Source organism: Babylonia areolata, chromosome 22, assembly GCF_041734735.1.
Source record: "Babylonia areolata isolate BAREFJ2019XMU chromosome 22, ASM4173473v1, whole genome shotgun sequence".
Taxonomy (NCBI): domain Eukaryota; kingdom Metazoa; phylum Mollusca; class Gastropoda; order Neogastropoda; family Buccinidae; genus Babylonia; species Babylonia areolata.
The window spans coordinates 12300215-12319391 of record NC_134897.1 but is presented as its reverse complement, the minus strand read 5'-3'; the positions used below and the strand labels follow the sequence as shown (position 1 = coordinate 12319391).

General features: G+C 45.2%; 1 protein-coding gene across 1 annotated transcript in view; it reads left to right on the top strand.

Annotated features, from left to right (window-relative positions):
• LOC143297382 (unconventional myosin-IXb-like) overlaps positions 1–19177 on the top strand; it is a 124899-nt gene that overhangs the window by 6061 nt on the left and 99661 nt on the right. The window contains 4 exon segments of the mRNA XM_076609698.1: positions 540–725; positions 1779–2115; positions 3015–3109; positions 4400–4462. Of these exon segments, the coding sequence (XP_076465813.1) occupies positions 540–725; positions 1779–2115; positions 3015–3109; positions 4400–4462 (681 nt within the window).

The following is a 19177-nucleotide window of genomic DNA, read 5'->3' as shown; positions in this document are numbered from 1 at the left end:
TGCTGAATTTATGACACCAGTGTATCAGTACATTATGTGCATGCATGCATAGTGTGCTTATGTGCCTGTGTCAGTACATTTAAATAAGAGAACATGATACCCAGAAAGTACATTTAAATAAGAGAACATGATACCCAGACATTACATTTAAATAAGAGAACATGATACCCAGACATGACAGAATTCTGACACACTGTATTGACCCTTCTGACCCCACCCTGCAGGTTCTGCATCCAGTGTAAGGACTCCAATGTTTCACAGAGTGGCTGGGTTTATTATTACATCATACACATGCTTACATAATACACTGGTGTGCTTGTGTCAACTGGTACATTGAACTAAAGAAGGCCCAGACATGACCTCTCCATTTTCCTCACAGATTCTACATCTGGTCCTTTGTTACCTTTGTTACGCAGTGGCTGTTCACATTAATACATCATACACATACTTACATAATACACAGTGGTATGCCAGTACATTAAGATATCAGAACCCAGTGAAGATGAAGACCTAACCAGATGTCCCCACGCCCCCTGCAGGTTCTACATCCGCCGAAAGGACCCGGAGGTGTCGCGCAGTGGCTGGGTGGAGTGTAAGGACCAGAGCGTGGTGGACACCTTCCTCATGTCCTTCCTCCAGCAGCCTGTGGGTGCTAAGGAGTACCAGGACCTCTGCAACCTGCCGGACCTCAACGAACAGACCCTGCTGCACAACCTCAAGGCCAGGTGGGTGGGTGGGGCTGGGGGTTTGTGTTGGATGTGGTGGTGTGGGGTAGTGTGTGTGTGTGTGTGTGTGAGAGAGAGAGAGAGAGAGTGTGTGTGTGTGAGGGAAAACAGAGAGAGAGAGAGAGACCTCAGCAATCTGTTTGACCTCAGTGAGCAAGCCCTACTGCACAACCTCAAGGCAAAGGTAATTGTAGTGCAGTTTAGTGTATTGTAGTGTTCCTGTGTAGTGTAGTGTAGTGTAGTGTAGTGTAGTGTAGTGTAGTGTGGTGTAGTGCTGTATATAGTATAGTGTAGTGTATTATTTTTTGTCACAACAGATTTCTCTGTGTGAAATTCAGGTTGCTGTCCTCAGGGAGAGCGCTTTGCCATAGTACAGCGCCACCCTTTTTGTTTTCTGTATGCAAGTCTGTTTGTTTCTCTAGGAGAGTGTGGTTTTTACTTCAGAATTTTGCCATGGACAACTATTTGATTATAGTAATAGTAATAATGATATTATTATTGTATGTACTCATACAGTGCCAAATATTGTGTGGAAACAGATCAATTTTCACTCCCAAATTAAACCAAAAACAGATGAAAGACAACACTTACAAGTCACATGCAGATAGAAGGCTAGAGATATTATGAATGGAAAAGGACTGTTGGACAGAAAGTCATGTCCCCCACCCCTATTCCCCCATCTTAAGCACAGGTCAGGAGGCACCGTGGTGGAATCGGTTAGGCGTTGGACTTCTGAACCACTGCGCACCAGTGGTCAGGGTTCAAGCCCCGTTTTGTTTGGCATGGTGTTGTGTCCTTGGGAAAGGCACTTCACTGCGATTTTCTTTTCTCCATCTAGGTGTGAATGGGTACTTGACTTACGTTGGGGAAATTTAAAACTGCAGGAAGAGAGGATTGGTCCTCACCTTCCTTTTGAGCAGTCCAAGTCACACGGGATACAAATTCAATGCCCCGATGGTCACGTAAGGTTTATGAGACCTTCAGACTCTGAACTTTTAATATAGTCACAAAAGGCTATAGGACCTTCAGCCTCTGACCTTTAACCCTGGACAGGTTCAGCAACTCCAAGATCTACACTTACGTGGGGTCCATCCTGATAGCTCTCAACCCCTTCAAGTTCTTCCCCATCTACAACCCCAAGTATGTCAAGATGTACCAGAACCGCCGCCTGGGCGAGCTGCCCCCCCACATCTTCGCCATCGCCGACGCCGCCTACTACAGCATGCTGCAGACGCGGCGCAACCAGTGCATTGTCATCTCCGGGGAGTCTGGCTCCGGCAAGACGGAGAGCACCAACCTGCTGCTGCACCACCTGACGGCGCTGTCACAGAAAGGCCTACATGGCAGTGGGGTGGAGCAGACCATCCTGGGGGCAGGGCCTGTGCTGGAGGTGAATGTTGTGGAGGGAAGGAGGGGGGAGGTGTAGGGGGTAGGGGGAAGGGTGAGGAGGGAGTGTGGGTGTATAGAACTTTGGAAGAGAGGTGTGTGAGTGGTATGGGGGTGTTTCAGGGAGGTGGGGTGTGTAAGTGGTGTGGGGGGTGTGTGAGTGAGAGGAGGGGAGTAGGGTGTGTGTGTGTCAGGGAGGTGGGGTGTGTGTGTGTGTGAGGAGGGGAGTGGGGTGTTTGGGAGGGGTGGGAAAGTTAGGTGGGAGTGTGTGTGAATAGAACTTTGGAAGAGGGGTGTGTGAGTGGTGTGGGGTGTGTGTGTGGGGGGCGGTGGGGGTGAGGAGGGGAGTTGGGTGTGGGGAGGGGTGGAGTGGAGCAGACCATTCAGGGCTGGGTCTATGCTGGAGGTCAGTGTTTGGGGGGAGAGGGGTGTGTGTAAGGAGCAGACTGGTGGGTGGGGAGGGGTGGGGGTGGAGCGAACCATCCTGGGGGCCAGACCTGTGCTGGAGGTCAGTGTGAAAGGGGCCAGTGGGGGGATGAAGAGGGGAGTGGTGTGTGGAGAGGGGTGGAGATGGATGGAACAGACCATTCTGGGGGCTGGGCCTGTGCTGGAGGTCAGAGTGTGTGTGTGTGTGTTTGTGAGGGAGGTGGGGTGGGGGAGTGTGTTGAGGTTGGGTTGGGAGCATGTGTGATTGTAAAATAATGAAATCCCGATTGATATGGGCTGCTTGATATAAAACTGTTCACTGTCCAGCACACAGCTCACGGTTTCAACAGACACTCATTTCTGATAGTGAGCAAAATCTATGAAGGATTTGGCTCTCACGTTTTATTTTATTTCTGAAAAATTTCTGAAGTGACGTGAAGTGTGCAGTGAAGTGTGGGTGTGTGACTTGTTGTGCAGGCTTTTGGCAATGCGAAGACAGTGCACAACAACAACTCGAGTCGCTTCGGCAAGTTCATCCAGGTCAACTACAAGGAGAACGGAATGGTGCACGGGTGAGTTAGGGGCACATAGCTGTGTCTTCACTTCGTCTGCATTCTGTTAGGTACTGACTGACACCCTGCCCTGACCTGGCCCCATGTAGTCGGCTGGGCTGTAATGATGTATTTGTTTGGCATTGTCCATTGACAGAGGGATACTGACATTTTACATGGATGGGATTATTTCTGTATTGTTCAGATTTCTGTATTTGTATTTTGGTGACTTTTCTTAAAGAAAAAAAAAAGTTTTTCCCCCATTTGTTTACTTTGCTTCGGTATTCAGACATGCACTTCAGTTTAAGTGGCCTGTAGATCATGGCCACAAACTTTTGGTTCAAGAAAAAAAATCAGTCATCCCACCCACGTGCATCCCACCCAAGTTTTGTAATTGTATTGACATGGTTCTTTGAGAAGCTGAGAGAGAATGAACGAGGGGAGAGGAGGGGGAGAAGTGGATGTGGATGGAGGGGGTTGGGGGGGGGGGGAGCTTAAGGGAAACCACGAGGTTTTGGGTATGCGGGGGGTGGGGTGGGGTTGGGGGTGGGGGGAAGAATATTGACACAGTTTGATCTTTTTTCCAAGATGTGCAGATAGTTTGATTGGTAAGTGTAGCCTTGTGTCTTGATTTGTATCTCTTTTTGTTTGATTCATCTTCAGCAGATTATGTTTATTGTCTTCTTTGTGTTGAATTTGAGTTACTTTGATTCATTTTGATGCTGTTTGGTTGAGCTTGCCCTTCCACTTCCATTCTGAATGGGTAGGAGTATATCCAAAGTATGATGGATTTCTGTATTGGCATTTCAACGATTGCAGAAAAATCATTATTTTGCTTTGTTTCTGTATTAAGACTTGCACTTAGGTAAGTGGCCCCTGGACCCATGACACAAACTTATGTTACCAAAAAAATATGTTACTCTGACACATGTATGCATCATTCGACCATCTGTTTGCCGGTTCATTGTCTGTCAGCCAGTCAGTTCGTCAGTCACGATGAAGGAAAGAAACTGGATGAATGTACAACTGAATGAATCCCGCATGTAGGCTGGAGGTGCAGTTGTGAATGTGTTTCCTGCTCTTCAGATTAGCTGTTGTCTTCTTTCTGTCTTGCTTGAATATGACTGATTTTAATTCCTGACATTTTATTTCTTTTCAGTCTTTTTGTCTGTCTTTTTCTCTTGGTACTGGTACTCTCTCGCTCTCTCTTACATTTATATCACTGAAATAGAAAGATGTTGAATTAAAGGAATAACACATACACACTCTCTCTCTCTCTCTCTAAATATTGGTGTTTCTGTTCCCTTTCAGTGCTATTGTGGAAAAATACTTGCTGGAAAAGTCACGGATAGTGTCACAAGCCAAGAATGAAAGGTGAGATTTGTGTTGTTTTTGTTATTTTTTGTTTGTGGATGGTGTGTGTAGTTGCCTCTCTGTGTACGTGTGTTTGGGTGTGTGTGTGTTTGTGTGCGTATGTGTGTGTGCTTGTGCACATGTATGTGTATGTGTGTGTGTACGTTTCCATATTTGTGTGTGTGTGCATGTGATTGTCCATGCTTTGATGTATGTGTGTGTGTGTGTGTGTGTGTGTGTGTGGAGGGTGTGTGTGCATGATTTAAGAATGTACAAGTTTTCATCAACGAGTTAGAATGTTTCCTTCTTGTCCCCCACCTTGGTGAACATTGATGACTCTCACGCTCACTGTTTGTTTCCCTCTGGTCTGCTGGACTCTTCATCTCTTTCTCTTGCCCGTATCCTGCATGTCTTTCTCTCTTTCTCTCTCTATCTCTGTCTGTCTTTGTCCCCCTCGCTCGTCTCTCTTCCTGTCTGTATCTCTTTCTCTTCCTCTCTCCCCATCCTCTCTCTCTCTCTCTCTGTCTCTCGTCCACCCTCTCTCTCCCTTTTCTCTTTTCCTGTCCTCCCCACCCCCCTTCCTCTGCCCCCCCTCTTTCTGTGTCTGTGTCTCTCTCACACACATTTTCATTGACATGGATGTGAGGACACAATGTCACAATCACATCCAAAGCAGAGACCGAAAACGAGAGAGAGAGAGAGACTGGAGTTGACAGAGTTGGTGGGGGAAGGGGTGCGTGGAGTCAGTTGGGAAGATGGAAAGAGGGGTGGTGGTGGTGGATGAAGAGGAGAAAAGAGATACTGAGAGAGACAGAGACAGAGAGAGAGAGAGAGAAAGAAAGAGAGAAATACTGAGTGCACACACAGTACCAATATAGTCTCAGGTTACGATAATACAGGTCATTTTGTGTTCACGAATTACCTATCTACTGATCTACCTGTATTGATTGCTTATCTGGTGTATGTGTGTGTGTGGTGAGTTCATGTGTGTGTGCATTCACGCATATGTGCATGCATGTTTTTGTGTGCATTTGTGTGTGAGTACACGCATATGTGCGTGCTAGTGTGTGTGTGTGTGTGTGTGTGTGTGTGTGTGCGTGCGTGCGTGCGTGCATATTAAGAGAATGGCAATGTGTGCTGTGCCTGCTTTCTGCAGCTTGTATTACAGAAACTTTTTGTTGGGAGTGTGCATGTTCAGGATGCTTGTATGATGACTGAGCTTACATGATACAGTGTGTGCTCTGTTCATGTCCTTGGTAATATTTTTTCTTTATTCTTATATGTGGGTGTGTGCGTGTGTGTGCATGCATGCGTGTGTGTATGTGTGAGAGTGAGTTAGTGTGTTTTGTACATGTGTATACATGTGTGTGTGTGCGTGTGTGTGTGTGTGTTGGAGAGTGAGAGTGAGTGAGTGAGTAAGTGCCTGTGCATGTATGTGCGTGTGTGTGTGTGTGTGTGTGTGTGTATTGTGTTTGTGAGTCAGCATGTGTTTTTTGTGTGTGAGTCAGCCTGTGTGTGTGTGTGTGTGTGTGTGTGTACACATGTGAATGGGCGAATCCGCATTTGTGTGTGTGTGCATACATGTGTGAGCATGAGTCAGCATGTGTGTGTGTGTGTGTGTGTGTGTGTGTGTGTGTGTGTGTGTGTGTACACATGTGAATGGGTGAATCCGCATTTGTGTGTGTGTGCATAGATGTGTGAGCATGAGTCAGCATGTGTGTGTGTGTGTGTGTGTGTGTACACATGTGAATGGGTGAATCCGCATTTGTGTGTGTGTGCATAGATGTGTGAGCATGAGTCAGCATGTGTGTGTGTGTGTGTGTGTGTGTGTGTTGACATGGTTGAGGAGAGTTGTGTTGGTGGACATTGAGTGAAGGGAGACGCGATGGGGTGGTGTGAGTGGGGTGTGATGGGGTGCGCAGGCTGTGTCTTCAGCCCCCAGGCTGTTTGTTTAGCTTAGAGCTGAGGTAAACTCCTGTACAGGAGTGGGCTACTGATGTTGTGTGAGTGCGTGTGTCCATTGGTTCGGAACCAGGCTTTAGGGGGGGTGGTATGGTACTAAATGTTTGGGAGATACATGGAAACTGTGAATCATTTCCTCTTTCTCTGTCTCTTTTTCTGTCTCACTGTTCATTTGAAGGCTTTGCCTCCGGGCCACACCCACCCACCCTCCCTCCCCCCTCCTCCCCCACACCTCCCAGTCCACCCCTTCCCTGCCTTTGGTGTCTTTTTTTGCCATGTTCTGACAGCAAGGGATGAGGAAGTGTGTGTGTGAGTGTGTGTGTGTGTGGTGTGGGGTGTGGAGGGGAATGTCTCTGTGTGTGTGTTTGTGTGTTGTGAGGTGTGTGTGTGTATGTGTGTGTATGCATGAGTGTGGGGTGTTTAGGATGTGTGTGTATGTGTGTGTGTGTGTGTGTGTGTGTGTGTGTGTGTGTTGTGAGGTGTGTGTGTGTGTGTGCAGGTAGGTGTGTGTGTGTATGTGTGTCTGAGAGAGAGAGAGAGAGATAGAGAGCATCTAGCCTCTGTTTTCTCATTCACACGAATTTGCTTTTTTCCGCAGACAGTATGATTGAATGCACACACATATTCACAAGCACCCAGGATCTTGGCAAATATCAGAGATGGTGTTTTGCATCACGTTAATGATCATATTAATTTGATTTATATCAGACCTTTTCTTGTCAAACATTCTCAGTTCATCTTTACATTACAAAAAAATGGACATGTAAAACGTGCAAAAATGACTGTTTACATTTGTAACCCAGCCAGCCGCCCAACCAAACATTAGAACAGTGATTTGTGTCATTCACACACAATACTCAGCATACACATCACACATCACAAATCTAAATGATGCACATGTATAGACAGTGAGATGTTGATTGAAGCACATGCATGCACTCACTTGTACACACAGAGACATTGTTTTCAATCATATGCACTTGCAGTCACAAGCTTGCACATGCACATGCTTACAAACACACCACACAAAGGGAACTGACATTAAATTACGCACGCACGCACATGCACACTCATGCACATGCGCACACACACATACACACACACTTACACACACACACACAGGAACAGAATCACAAATCACAAAAACAGATGTATCGAGTTGCACACACCTACCTTCATACTTTACTAGGCACATGAACATGATACACTTGCAGAACATGCAAATGTACATGGAGTAGAAAAGAACCAAAACACAGAAAATGGGTTGATGAAGAAAACCCCCCCACCAGAACACAGAGGGTTGATGAGCAACAACACACAATGCAAAACAGAAAACTTACCCTTACTGCACCAAACAAAACAATCTCAGAGCAAGGCAAAGATTAGACAGACAAAACATCTGTTAAAGGATATGTCACTGAGAAAAATTCTTGTGTGCACACAATGGGACTGCTTTGGTTTTACAGACAGTAAGCCCAGTAATTCATCTTTGCACAAATAGAAAAGAGGGTTTAGTGCGAGTGTGTATATATCATGTGTGTGTTGATTTATCACACAGCTTGTCATGATTCATGGCCAACACTGCCTGTCCAGATGTGACACAGTGGCATAAAGCCCTCAGTGTGTGTGTGTTTACATTGTCACAACAACCTCTGAAGTTTTGTTGACTGGGTCTGCGTTATCTTACAGGTGATAATTGCATGAGTATGTAGAAACACTCCTTCCCCCAAAGCAATGCAGTGCATACACACATATTTAAATCACTCAGTCACTGATTAACACAGATGTTCAGAGGCAGCTGCGTGCACACACACACACACACGCACACACACACACTCTCTCTCTCTCTCTCTCTCTTTCTCTCTCTTACATTTATATTGCTGAAATAGAAAGACGTTGAATTAAAGAAATAACACACACACACACACACACACACACACACACACACACACACTCTCTCTCTCTCTCTCTCTCTCTCTCTCACTAATATTTATGTTTCACTCAAATGATGGATAGACGTATAATTAAAGGAATGAAACACACACACACAGACTCTCTCTCTTTTGCTCTCTCTCTTACACACACACACACACACACACACACACACACACACTGACTGACTGACAGACAGACCCAGGTGCAGAGATGGATCCCTCCACCAGGGGGGAAAAAAAACGGAAAATATAAAAAGAAAGAAAGAAAAAGAGCAGCCAATATTCCACCAGCAGCCCTGTAGGTCTGATTAGTAGATCACACACTGCAGCCACAGACAGCTGACGGAGAGTGGGGAGGGTGGGGAGGGGGAGCAGGGAGGGGGGGGAGGGGAGTGGGAGGTGGGTGAGACCAGAAGGGGAAGGAAGAAGGGGATGGGGTGGTGGTGCAGGGAGAGGGATGGGGAGTGGGGGTCATATCAAGATGCCAGTCCAAATGCCTGCCTGCCTGGTTGCCCTGCACTCCTACCCTGGGGAGAGCATGTTAACCTGGTTAATGAATGATAACAAGCCTGGCCTGGCCCCCTAGGCATGCATACGCAGCACACGCTCACATGCATGCAGGTATATGTGTATTTTTGATCATGTGTGTGTACGTGTGCACTTTGTGCACAGACATACAGACACACATACATGCATATACCCCCCCCCACCCCCCTTACACACACACCACGGACACACACACACACAGGCGCGCGCATACACCTATGTATACAGGATCACATGTTCACATGTATGCACACACATATGCGTGCACACACACACATGTATACAGGGTCACATGTTCACATGTACACACACACACACACACACACACATGCACGCACTACCTGTATACAAGCTCACTTCATTGAGTATATTCTCCAGCACTCTCACACACACATGATATGCACTCACAGGTGCACTTGGCATGTAATCCCTATCATGTCAATGTTTTACATCAGAAAACTGACCTTGCAAAGGCTGGAGCAGCAGCCAGCTCACTAATTTGATAATTGGAGACAAGAAGTGTGTGTAATGTGTGTGAGTGTATTTAATTTTTTTGTGTGTGTGTGAGTGAGTGTGTGAGTGGGAATGTGAATGCATATATATATATATATCACTGGCACGTAAGTACATGTGAAAGTATTGGACTACTTAACTTTCTGCGTGTGTGCGTATGTGCACATGCATGGATGTATGTGTATATATGAATTTGCACACAGCACATGGGGTATGGATACCAGTATTTTGATTGTATGATTGATACGCCTGTGTCGAGTTTTTTCCCCCTTTTCCATAGCATAATAATGATGATGATAATAACAATAATAAAAGAATCAAAATAAGATTAGTAAGGAATCAGTTCTTATATAGCACACAGTCTTGGTTGATGCAACTCAGTGTACTGAACACACTCTAGTTGTGCAATTCATACACTGACATACACACACACACACACACACACACACACAGACGCACACACAATGCACACACGCATGCATGCATGCACGCACATTGCCACACACACACACACAATGCACACACGCATGCATGCATGCACGCACATTGTCACACACACACACACACACACACACACACACACACACACAGCCTTCAGCATTGCCTAGGGAATGCTTGGCAACAATCTGTTTAGGTGCTTTCAGTGCTGTGACTGTGAAATGAGACACAAACAATCTGGAAGTTCTGCTTTCTGCAGAAGAAGGCATCTCTCCATAAACTGTTTTTAGAAAACTTGGTGCGAAGATTTTGTGAGACTTCACTAAGAGTTGAAATGGGAGGTGTTTTAACAGACATTTTTGCACCACAGGAAATGTTTTTAGCACACCAGCGGGAAATATTTTAACAGGCATTTTGACACCGGTGTCTCTAGACTTTGCATTTTCCACTGTTGTGTTCCACAGATAAGTCCAAATTTACTCAGATCTTACATTTGACTTGGCATCATTAATGCCCGAAAAGATGTCACAGATCAGCAAGTTTACATTGTGGTTTTGTATTAGAAGGAGAGAGAGAGGGAAACACTTGCTTAAGAGAGACTGAGAGAGAACGGTAGCTTATTATCACTTTTGTTTTGACTGCTTATTTGCTGTGTCTCTGATCTAGATACTTGGCATTATTCATGCTGTAAAAAAGATGTTTCAGATCCCCAAATTTACGATACAGTCTTTCATAAGAGTCACACACAGAGAGAAGGCTATGCATAAGAAACGGAGATGCTGAGGGAGAGGGACAGATTCTTTGCTCTCATTCTATCTACTTCAGTGGCATTATTATTGCTCTGAAAAAGCTGTCACAGATAGGCAAGTGCCATTTGCAGTATTGAGGTTATATGGGTATGCTGAGAGTGAGAGAGAGAGAGATGCATAACACAGAGATGGGGAGGAAGGGAGAGAGAGATAGGGAGGGGAAGAGAGGGAGAGAAAGAGATAGGATGGAAAGAGAGAGAGAGACATGGAGAGGGGGGGAGAGAGGGAGGGAGAGAGAGATAGGGAGGGGGAGAGAGGGAGAGAAAGAGATAGGATGGAAAGAGAGAGAGAGACATAGAGAGAGGGGGGGGGGAGAGAGAGAGAGGGGTTGGGGAAGATAGAGAACAAGAGAGAGAGAGAGAGAGGGGGCGAGGGGGGAGAGAGAGAAAGGGAGGACAGAGAGAGAGAGAGGCAGCCAGAAACTGAAAGAGATCAGGAAGGATGGGGAAGAGAGAGAAAGAGAGAGAGAGAAAAGAGGTGAGTGGCAGTATGAGGTGGCTGTGGAAGGCATCAAGTGGTGCAGGGTTGGCAAGTGGAATAGGGTGGTTGGTTTTTTTTTCCACTGACTGGGGTGTGTGTGTGTGTGTGTGTGTGTGTGTGTGTGTGTGTGTGTTTTCATGTGTGTGTGTGTGTGTGTGTGTGTGTGTGTGTTTTCATGTGTGTGTGTTTTTGTGTGTGTGTGGGTGTGTGTGTGTGTGTGTGTGTGTGTGTGAGAGAGAGAGAGAGAGAGCATGTGCTTGCCTGCATGCACACACATGCATGTGAATATGTGTGTGTGTAAATGCTTGCATCCATTCATACTTGTGTGTGTGTGTGTGTGTGTGTGTGTGTGCATGCATGCACACATGTTTGTCAAATAGTGTGTGAATGACTGTGGCTGTGAGATGAGGGAAAGAGAAGAGATGATTTTCATTCCATATGCAGGTTGATAAACAGTACACGCATGCACATTGTCACAGAGACCACACCCTCATTCCCTCTTCATCTCAGGCAGACAGAGAATACATGCTTGCAGACTGGGGAAAACAGCAGAGAGAGAATGAGAAACAGACTGCAAGCTGTTTTGAGCGCATGCCGGAGCGCATGCATGCATGCACACACACCTGAACACACATGCACACACCTGAACGCATTCATGCACTCGTGCACATCATATACACACACAGACACACACACTCACACATGCATATGCACATGCTTGTAGTTGTATGTATGATCACAGAGAGAGAGAGAGAGAGAGAGAGAGAGAGAGAGCTTAACAGAATGAACAAATGAACACATGGTTTTATTCAAAAAATCAATATAGGCCAAAGCCCCTTACTGAATGGGTGTGACACAAGTACAATGTAATATCAGAAATATAGCTGATACCTCAGTACTGATATAAAGAGAGAGACAGAGACACAGAGAGAGAGAGAGAGAGAGATTTGGCTGATATATTCCAGTGAAATGAAAGAGACATTAAACTGAAGAAGGAAATACAGAGAGGGAGGAGAGGCGGGGGGGGGGGGGGGGGGGGGTGAAGGGGGGGGGGGGGGCGAAGGAGACAATGTGTTTACAAATATCATGTAAGGCTGGCACCTGCTTTCCAGCTTTCTGTTGTCACTTGATTATCCCCCCTTAACCCCCACCTCCTCTCCCCCCAAAAAGGGAGGGATGGTAAAAGGGGGGGGGGGGGGGGGGGGGGGAGAAAAAGAAATATTGCAGTGCCAGACAGTTGTAGCTCATTTACTTTACCTTTTCCATATATATGTGTCTGTGTGCATGTGTTTTCTTGGAAATGAAAGTAGTCATGGTGTGTGTGTGTGTGCGTGCACGTGTGTGTGTGTGTGTGTGTGTGTGTGTGTGATCATGTGCATCTGTTTGAGCCTAAATATATATATATATATATATATACATTCTTGGAAAATAATGCAAATGTCTTTGTTGTCGTTCCTATTTGATTAACTGACGCATTCTTATACAAGCAGGATTGTTTCATTCTTTGAAGTCCAGACATATTTGTTTTCTTCTTTAGAGACTACATACATACATGATACATCTGGTGATGCATGAGGGTCTGGGAAGCGAACACATGAAGACAGACACAGTGAAACATTGTGTGCTGATCTGACTCGTTCTCCGGCCATCTTCTCCTTTCTTTTGGGATTTATTTATTTGTTTATTTTTAGGATGTGTTTATTATTTTGGAAGATATTTTGTTGTTGTCGACAGTTCCAGAGTGATGGATGGAAGGGATGTTGAAGAGATAGGTGTGGTTGGGGGTTTGGAGAGGTGTGGGGTGTGGGGAGAGAGAGAAAGAGTGTGAGGGTGTGCATGTGCTTATTGCAGCGGATAAGAGTGTAAGAGCATGTGTTGTGTCTTGTGTGTGTGTCTTGTGAGTGTGTGTGTAACTGTGTGTGTGTGTGTGTGTGTGTGTGTGTGTGTGTGAGTGTCACTGTGTGTGTGTGTGTGTCACTGTGTGTGTGTGTGTGTGTGTGTGTGTGTGTGTGTGTGTGTGTGTGTGTGTGTGTGTGCTTGCTTGTGAGCATGGGTGAGTGGGTGGGTTGTTGTTAACCTCCCTTCATGAAAATAGCTACAGTTGTTTGATGTTCTTCTGTCTGTCTCCGTGTGTCCCGGGTCTGACTGATTGGTCTGCCTCTCTCTCATCTGGCAATAACAACAGTGCTTTCCTGTACATTGTATTTGTTGAGTGATTAGTTGTCCATCTCTGTGTCTATTTTGGCTGTCAGTGCATTTCCTGGTTCTTTCTGGAAAGGCTTCATGTTGATTGGGGGATTGTCTCTCGTTAGCCGGTCTTTTTTTTTCCTCCTTACCCCTCGTGTGTGGGGCCTGGGGGGTGAAGGGGGGGAGGGGGGGAGTATTGACTGGGGAAGAGGAGAGTGGGGAACGAAATGTAAAGCACTTTGATCTGTATTTCTGGAGAAACGAGCCATATGAATGTCCATTATTATTATTATTATTACCCCTTCACTCCCCACCCTTTTTTTGCCAAGTTTGTTTCTATGTTGTCTTCATGTCTGTCTGTTCAGTTTCTTCTTTGACAGAATGATTTGTAACAATAGCATTCTTTTTGTCATTTTTTACATTATATAACTTACAACAGTACTCCTGCTTCATGCACAAGTTCATTGATGTATACATGTACCAGGAGCAGCAAAATTATGCCACTTAATGGGACATCAATCTGAATATACTTTCTTCCCCATCGGATCACTACTTTAAAAAAAAAAAAGAGAGAAAGGCTTTTGTGTTTTGAACTCAGTGTGAAAGTCTTACACTCTCTGCATTTGTCCAAGTGGTTATTTTGCTGGTAAACATAGCACCCTCAGTTACACTGTGTGTCACAGTGTGGTTGCCCAATGGACAAGTGGAGAGAGCATGACCGCTTGTCCGTCAGATTTCTTCTTCTGCATTCATGGGCTGCAACTCCCACGTTCACTCATATGTACACGAGTGGGCTTTTACGTTTATGACTGTTTTTACCCCGCTGTGTTGGCAGCCATACTCTGTTTTGGGGGGTGTGCATGCTGGGTATGTTCTTGTTTTCATAACCCACCGAACGGTGACATGGATCACAGGATCTTTAACGTGTGTATCTGATCTTCTGCTTGCAAAAACACATGAAGGGGGTTCAGGCACAAGCAGGTCTGCACATATGTTGACCTGGGAGACTGGAAAAAGATCCACCCTTTGCCCACCAGGTGCCGTTACTGAGATTCGAACCTGGGACCCTCAGATTGAAAGTCCAACACTTTAATCATTAGGCTGTTGTGCCCGTCGTCTGTCAGGTTTAAGATGTACTGGACAATTTGACAGGCAGGAATTTCGAGCTCTGGTTCAATTTGCGCCATGTGCACTTTCGCAAAGGCTCATGCTTCCACAACAAATTGGAGAGGAGGGTAGTGTCCATTTTCCTTCTGAAAAAAACAAACACACACACACAATAAAAACAAAAATGATCTTTAGGAATCGTGTGTGAGCCATGAAGGTTTTCTTCTTCTTGTGTGAGGGACATAGGTGATGGTTATGGGTGAAGAATGCTGTCTTCTTCTGTTCAGATAGTAAATCATTAAATCCATTCATCTGTACATGTTGGAGACGAGATATGTGTGCTTGTTGGCAGGTTTGCAGATAGGCAGAGGATTATGTCAATTAAAAAAGAAGAAAAAAAAAGACCCCCCCTCCCATCCCCCCCCAAAAAAGAAAAAAAAGCCAGTGTGGGCGCACCATCAATCAAACACCAGCGTGTAGCAGCAACAAGAACAAAATCAAAGAAAAAAAAGTATTTATTGCTTGTGTTTGTTTTGACATAAAAGAAAGAAAAAAAGTGGATATAAAAAAAAGGAAGCTTGGCTGCGTTGAGTTCTCTGTCTCTCAATCAATTTTTGCGCATGTGCGTGCGCGTGTTTGTGTGTGTGTGTGTGTGTGTGTGTGTGTGTGTGTTGGGCATGCATGAGAGTGTGCGCCAGTGTAAGAGATGTCTGTGGGCATTTAGTTCTGTTTATAATGTCACTGAATGAGATAATTACTCCCCCTTGTCTATTGGGCTTAACTGCTGAGTGGCCGATAAAATATGTTGTGCTCTGGCCGGAAATGGCATTTGATGGCTGGCAGACGGCAGACTAATAACAAGACATCTTAACCACTGAGTTGCCGCAAATTTTGGCCAAGCAGAACGAACCAGTAGGCAGAGTTTGCATAAGTTTGACATGGTAAGTATATTTAACCAAACTGGGAGTATGATAAAACTCCCCATTTGTCAGTTGTCTGTCTCTCTGTCTCCTCCCCCTTACATTTTTTTTTAATTTTTAACACACTGAAACCTTACAGAACAAAAGTTGCACCATCATAAAAGAAAATGAAAAGTGGCACACACACACACAGAAAGCAGAAACTGTGTGCGGGGTAGTGGGGAAGGAGGGGGGTTGGAGGGGGGAGGAGGTGGTGGGAGGGTGGGGGAGGAATTTTGGCATGGCTTGACTGTGCGCCTATTAAGAGTTGTTTCTATGTTTACCTAGGAAGAGTCGGTGAAGGGATGCCACACACTTTTTTTTTTCTTTTTTTTTTTTTCTCAGACAGTGCATTTGTCACAGTGGGCTCTGGGAGTTTTGGCTTTGGGTTGCTTCCATATATCTGTTGTACCTTTAAGTAAATACCTACATAAATTCCTGGAGGGTGAAGTGATAGGGGGGTGGAGGTGGGGGGTGCCAAGGGGAGAGAACAGGGGGGGGAGGGCTGAAAGAGGAGGAGGCAGTGTTAGGGGGGTGGAGGTGGGGGCGCCTGGGGTGGGGGGTGGTGCCAAGTTGAGAGAGCGGGGGGGCGGGGGGGGGGGGCTGAAAGAGGAGGAGGCAGTGACTGACAGGAGCAGAGAAATTTACCTGGCTTTTTTTTCCTTTTTTTTTTTTTTTTTACCTCCCTTTGTTTTTACTGATGCATTTTAAGCTCCCTTTGTAAAACCCATGCTTGCTTCCACACAGACATGAACGCCAGTGTGTGTTATAGAGAGGACTCACACATGCCTGACTGTTGATATGTATGCATGCAAGCACACATGCAGACACGTGCTTGCTCTCTTAGTCTGTCTCAGTGCAGTTGTATTGTGTATAGGGAGGATGTTGCACTCCTCGGGGAGGATTGCATGAGGCGATCTTTGCAGCTCTAAGTTTGCTTAGAGTTAGTAAGCAAGCCAAACCAGTCCCATGCCAGCATATATCCATACATACCCAGCTTCAGTTATTGTCACGGTACACAGCAGAAGATATGTCGCTGGGGTCTTCGTTTGGTGGTGCCGATCGTGAGGCCTTTTTGGTGACCTTGGTGTTGAGGATGTGACAATTAACATTGAATCAACTGGACAGCAGTCCCGCCCTCCATCCTCATGCACACACTGTCTTCCCTGTTTGCGTTACACATCAGCATTGCAGTCAGAGTTTCAACAAAAAAAAGAAGAAAAAAAAAAGAAGAAGAAAAAAAAAAGAAAAAGAAACTGCACCAACAGTCAGCAATAATATCAATGAACAACATGTCGAAATGGAATATGGCAGCCTAAAAGGGCATGGTAAGAAAAAGTAAAAATGAATAAGCAGATTGGCTCATAAAAAAAGAAGAAGAGAGAATTGGTGTTTGGCTGAATTATTTTTGTCTCATTCATTGGGAGCATAACACTAACAGTGGACACTTTCTTCCCGATAAAGTGAAGGGAGCCTGAAAAACAACCAAATGGCCAGGAAAATTCCCACTTTGACTTTATGATCCCCCTAAACATATCTCAGATAAGAGTTGCTGCTCAGTTAATTAATTCCCTTCAGTCTTTTTGACAATGAACGGTTGATCAGTGATGGCAAGTCACGAGCGTTCATCACAGATCAAACCTAGAAAATTTGATGACTTTTGAGGCCAGTTGAATGTTGAGATGACGGGTGCCATAGCCGAGTGGTTAAAGCGTTGGACTTTTGATCTGAGGGTCCCGGGTTCGAATCACGGTGACAGGCGCCTGGTGGGTAAAGGGGTGGAGATTTTTAAGATCTCCCAGGTCAACATATGTGCAGACCTGAACCCCCGTCGTGTGTATACGCAAGCATAAGATCAAATACGCACGTTAAAGATCCTGTAATCCATGTCAGCGTTCGGTGGGTTATGGAAACAAGAACATACCCAGCATGCACACCCCCGAAAGCGAAGTATGGCTGCCTACATGGCGGGGTAAAAACGGTCATACATGTAAAAAGCCCACTCGTGTATATACGAGTGAACGTGGGAATTGAAGCCCACGAACACAGAAGAAGAAGAAGAATGTTGAGATGAATTTTCTTTTTCAGCTGTACATCCCTTCTTTCATATTCTTTTCTTCGTTCGTTAGCTGCAAATTCCATGTTCACTCAACTGTACACGAGTGGGCTTTTTAAGTTATGGCAGTTTTTACTCCGCCATGTGTGCAGCCATACTCCGTTTTTGGGGGTCTTTCATATAAGTTAGCTTGATTGATTGATTTCAGTCGTTTTGTTAAATCTGTAGTACTGTGTGACTCCACTTTATGGATTTGTCCAAACGCAGTGATGCCTCCTTGAGTTACTGATACTGATACCAATACTGATACTAAAAATGCATGCATGACAACAATGCATTAATATTTATTGTTATATATCAAGTGTGTTAGGGGTCTTCCAAGGAAAGTCAATTGCTTCTATCAGATTTTTGTGTCCAGTATAAAGCACTCAGAGTCACCAGTGTCAAGCTTTATTGACAAGCATGTCCCCACATCATCCATACACAACATGGACAACACTTTGTTGTGTTCTTCTAGGTGCATCTGATAATATAAGGTTTTTAGATTATTGAACAGCCTGTTTAAACTGCATTTAACTACTTACTAATTTTGCCTCCAATTCCCACTTCGTGCGACCAGCACTGAAGAATGACCCTAATACTACTGCTATGACTACAGCTGCTGCTATTACTGCCACTGTTGCTATTACTACTGCTGCTGCTTTGACTGCTGCTGCTTCTGTACTGGAGCTGCTGTGACTACTACCTCTACCACTGTTGTTGTCACAACTGCTGCCAGTCCTCATTTTTCTCCTCCTCCACCATCTCAGTGAAGGCAGCTGAGAGATAGAGCATGAAATAATGATGCCGGATAAGTGGTACTAGCAGCTGTTAGCTGGGGGCGGGATAGACAGGGCCATAGTACAGCCACAACAACAGGAGTGAAAGCTTGGTTTATTGCCTGTCTGTATTGGCATCATGCTACATGGGTGTAAGTGGTTCGCTTCTTTGATGGTATGCACCAGCTGGTCTCGTCGTCTTCTGCGTTTATGGTCTGGATCGCCCAGGTTCACTCATAATAATATACACGTTCAGTTATTGTGCGTATGACAGTATTTATCCTGCTGTGTAGGTAAGCATACTCCTTTTCAGGTACGTGCATGCTGGGTATGTTCTTGTTTCCAGAACCCAAACACTGACATGGATTATGGGATCTTAAACGTGTATTTGAATTTTGATCCTCTGAAGGTGTATTCACACAAAAGAGGTTTCAGGCACTAGCAGGTCTGTACATTTGTTGACCCAGGGGACCAGAAAAATCTCCACCCATGCTGTGCAATGGGGATTGGAACCCAGGACCCCCAGATTGAAAACCCAGCTTTAACCACTCAGCTATAGTGCCCATCACACAGTCGGTCAAAAGTAAAGTCTGTTGGTGTGTACACACTGATGGTCCTTTACCTCTTCTGTCTTCCATACCCGTATTTTCCCCTCCCATCTCTCCTTCTTTTCTCTCTGTCATTTGTTTGTGTCTTGTTTCTACAGCTCTGTTTGATTTGTTCCCTCTTCATGTATATGATATGACAACCGCAGAACAGAAGACTTGAGTATGGCTACTTAGAACGTTAACCCACCGAGTGATAATGGTCAAAGATATAGAAGTCCACTGGTATAATGAGTGTTAAAGTTACAAACTACAAACACAGAAGACACACATTAAGTAACATGGTGTTAATTTGTACACCAACTTGTTGGCGATATTCGGC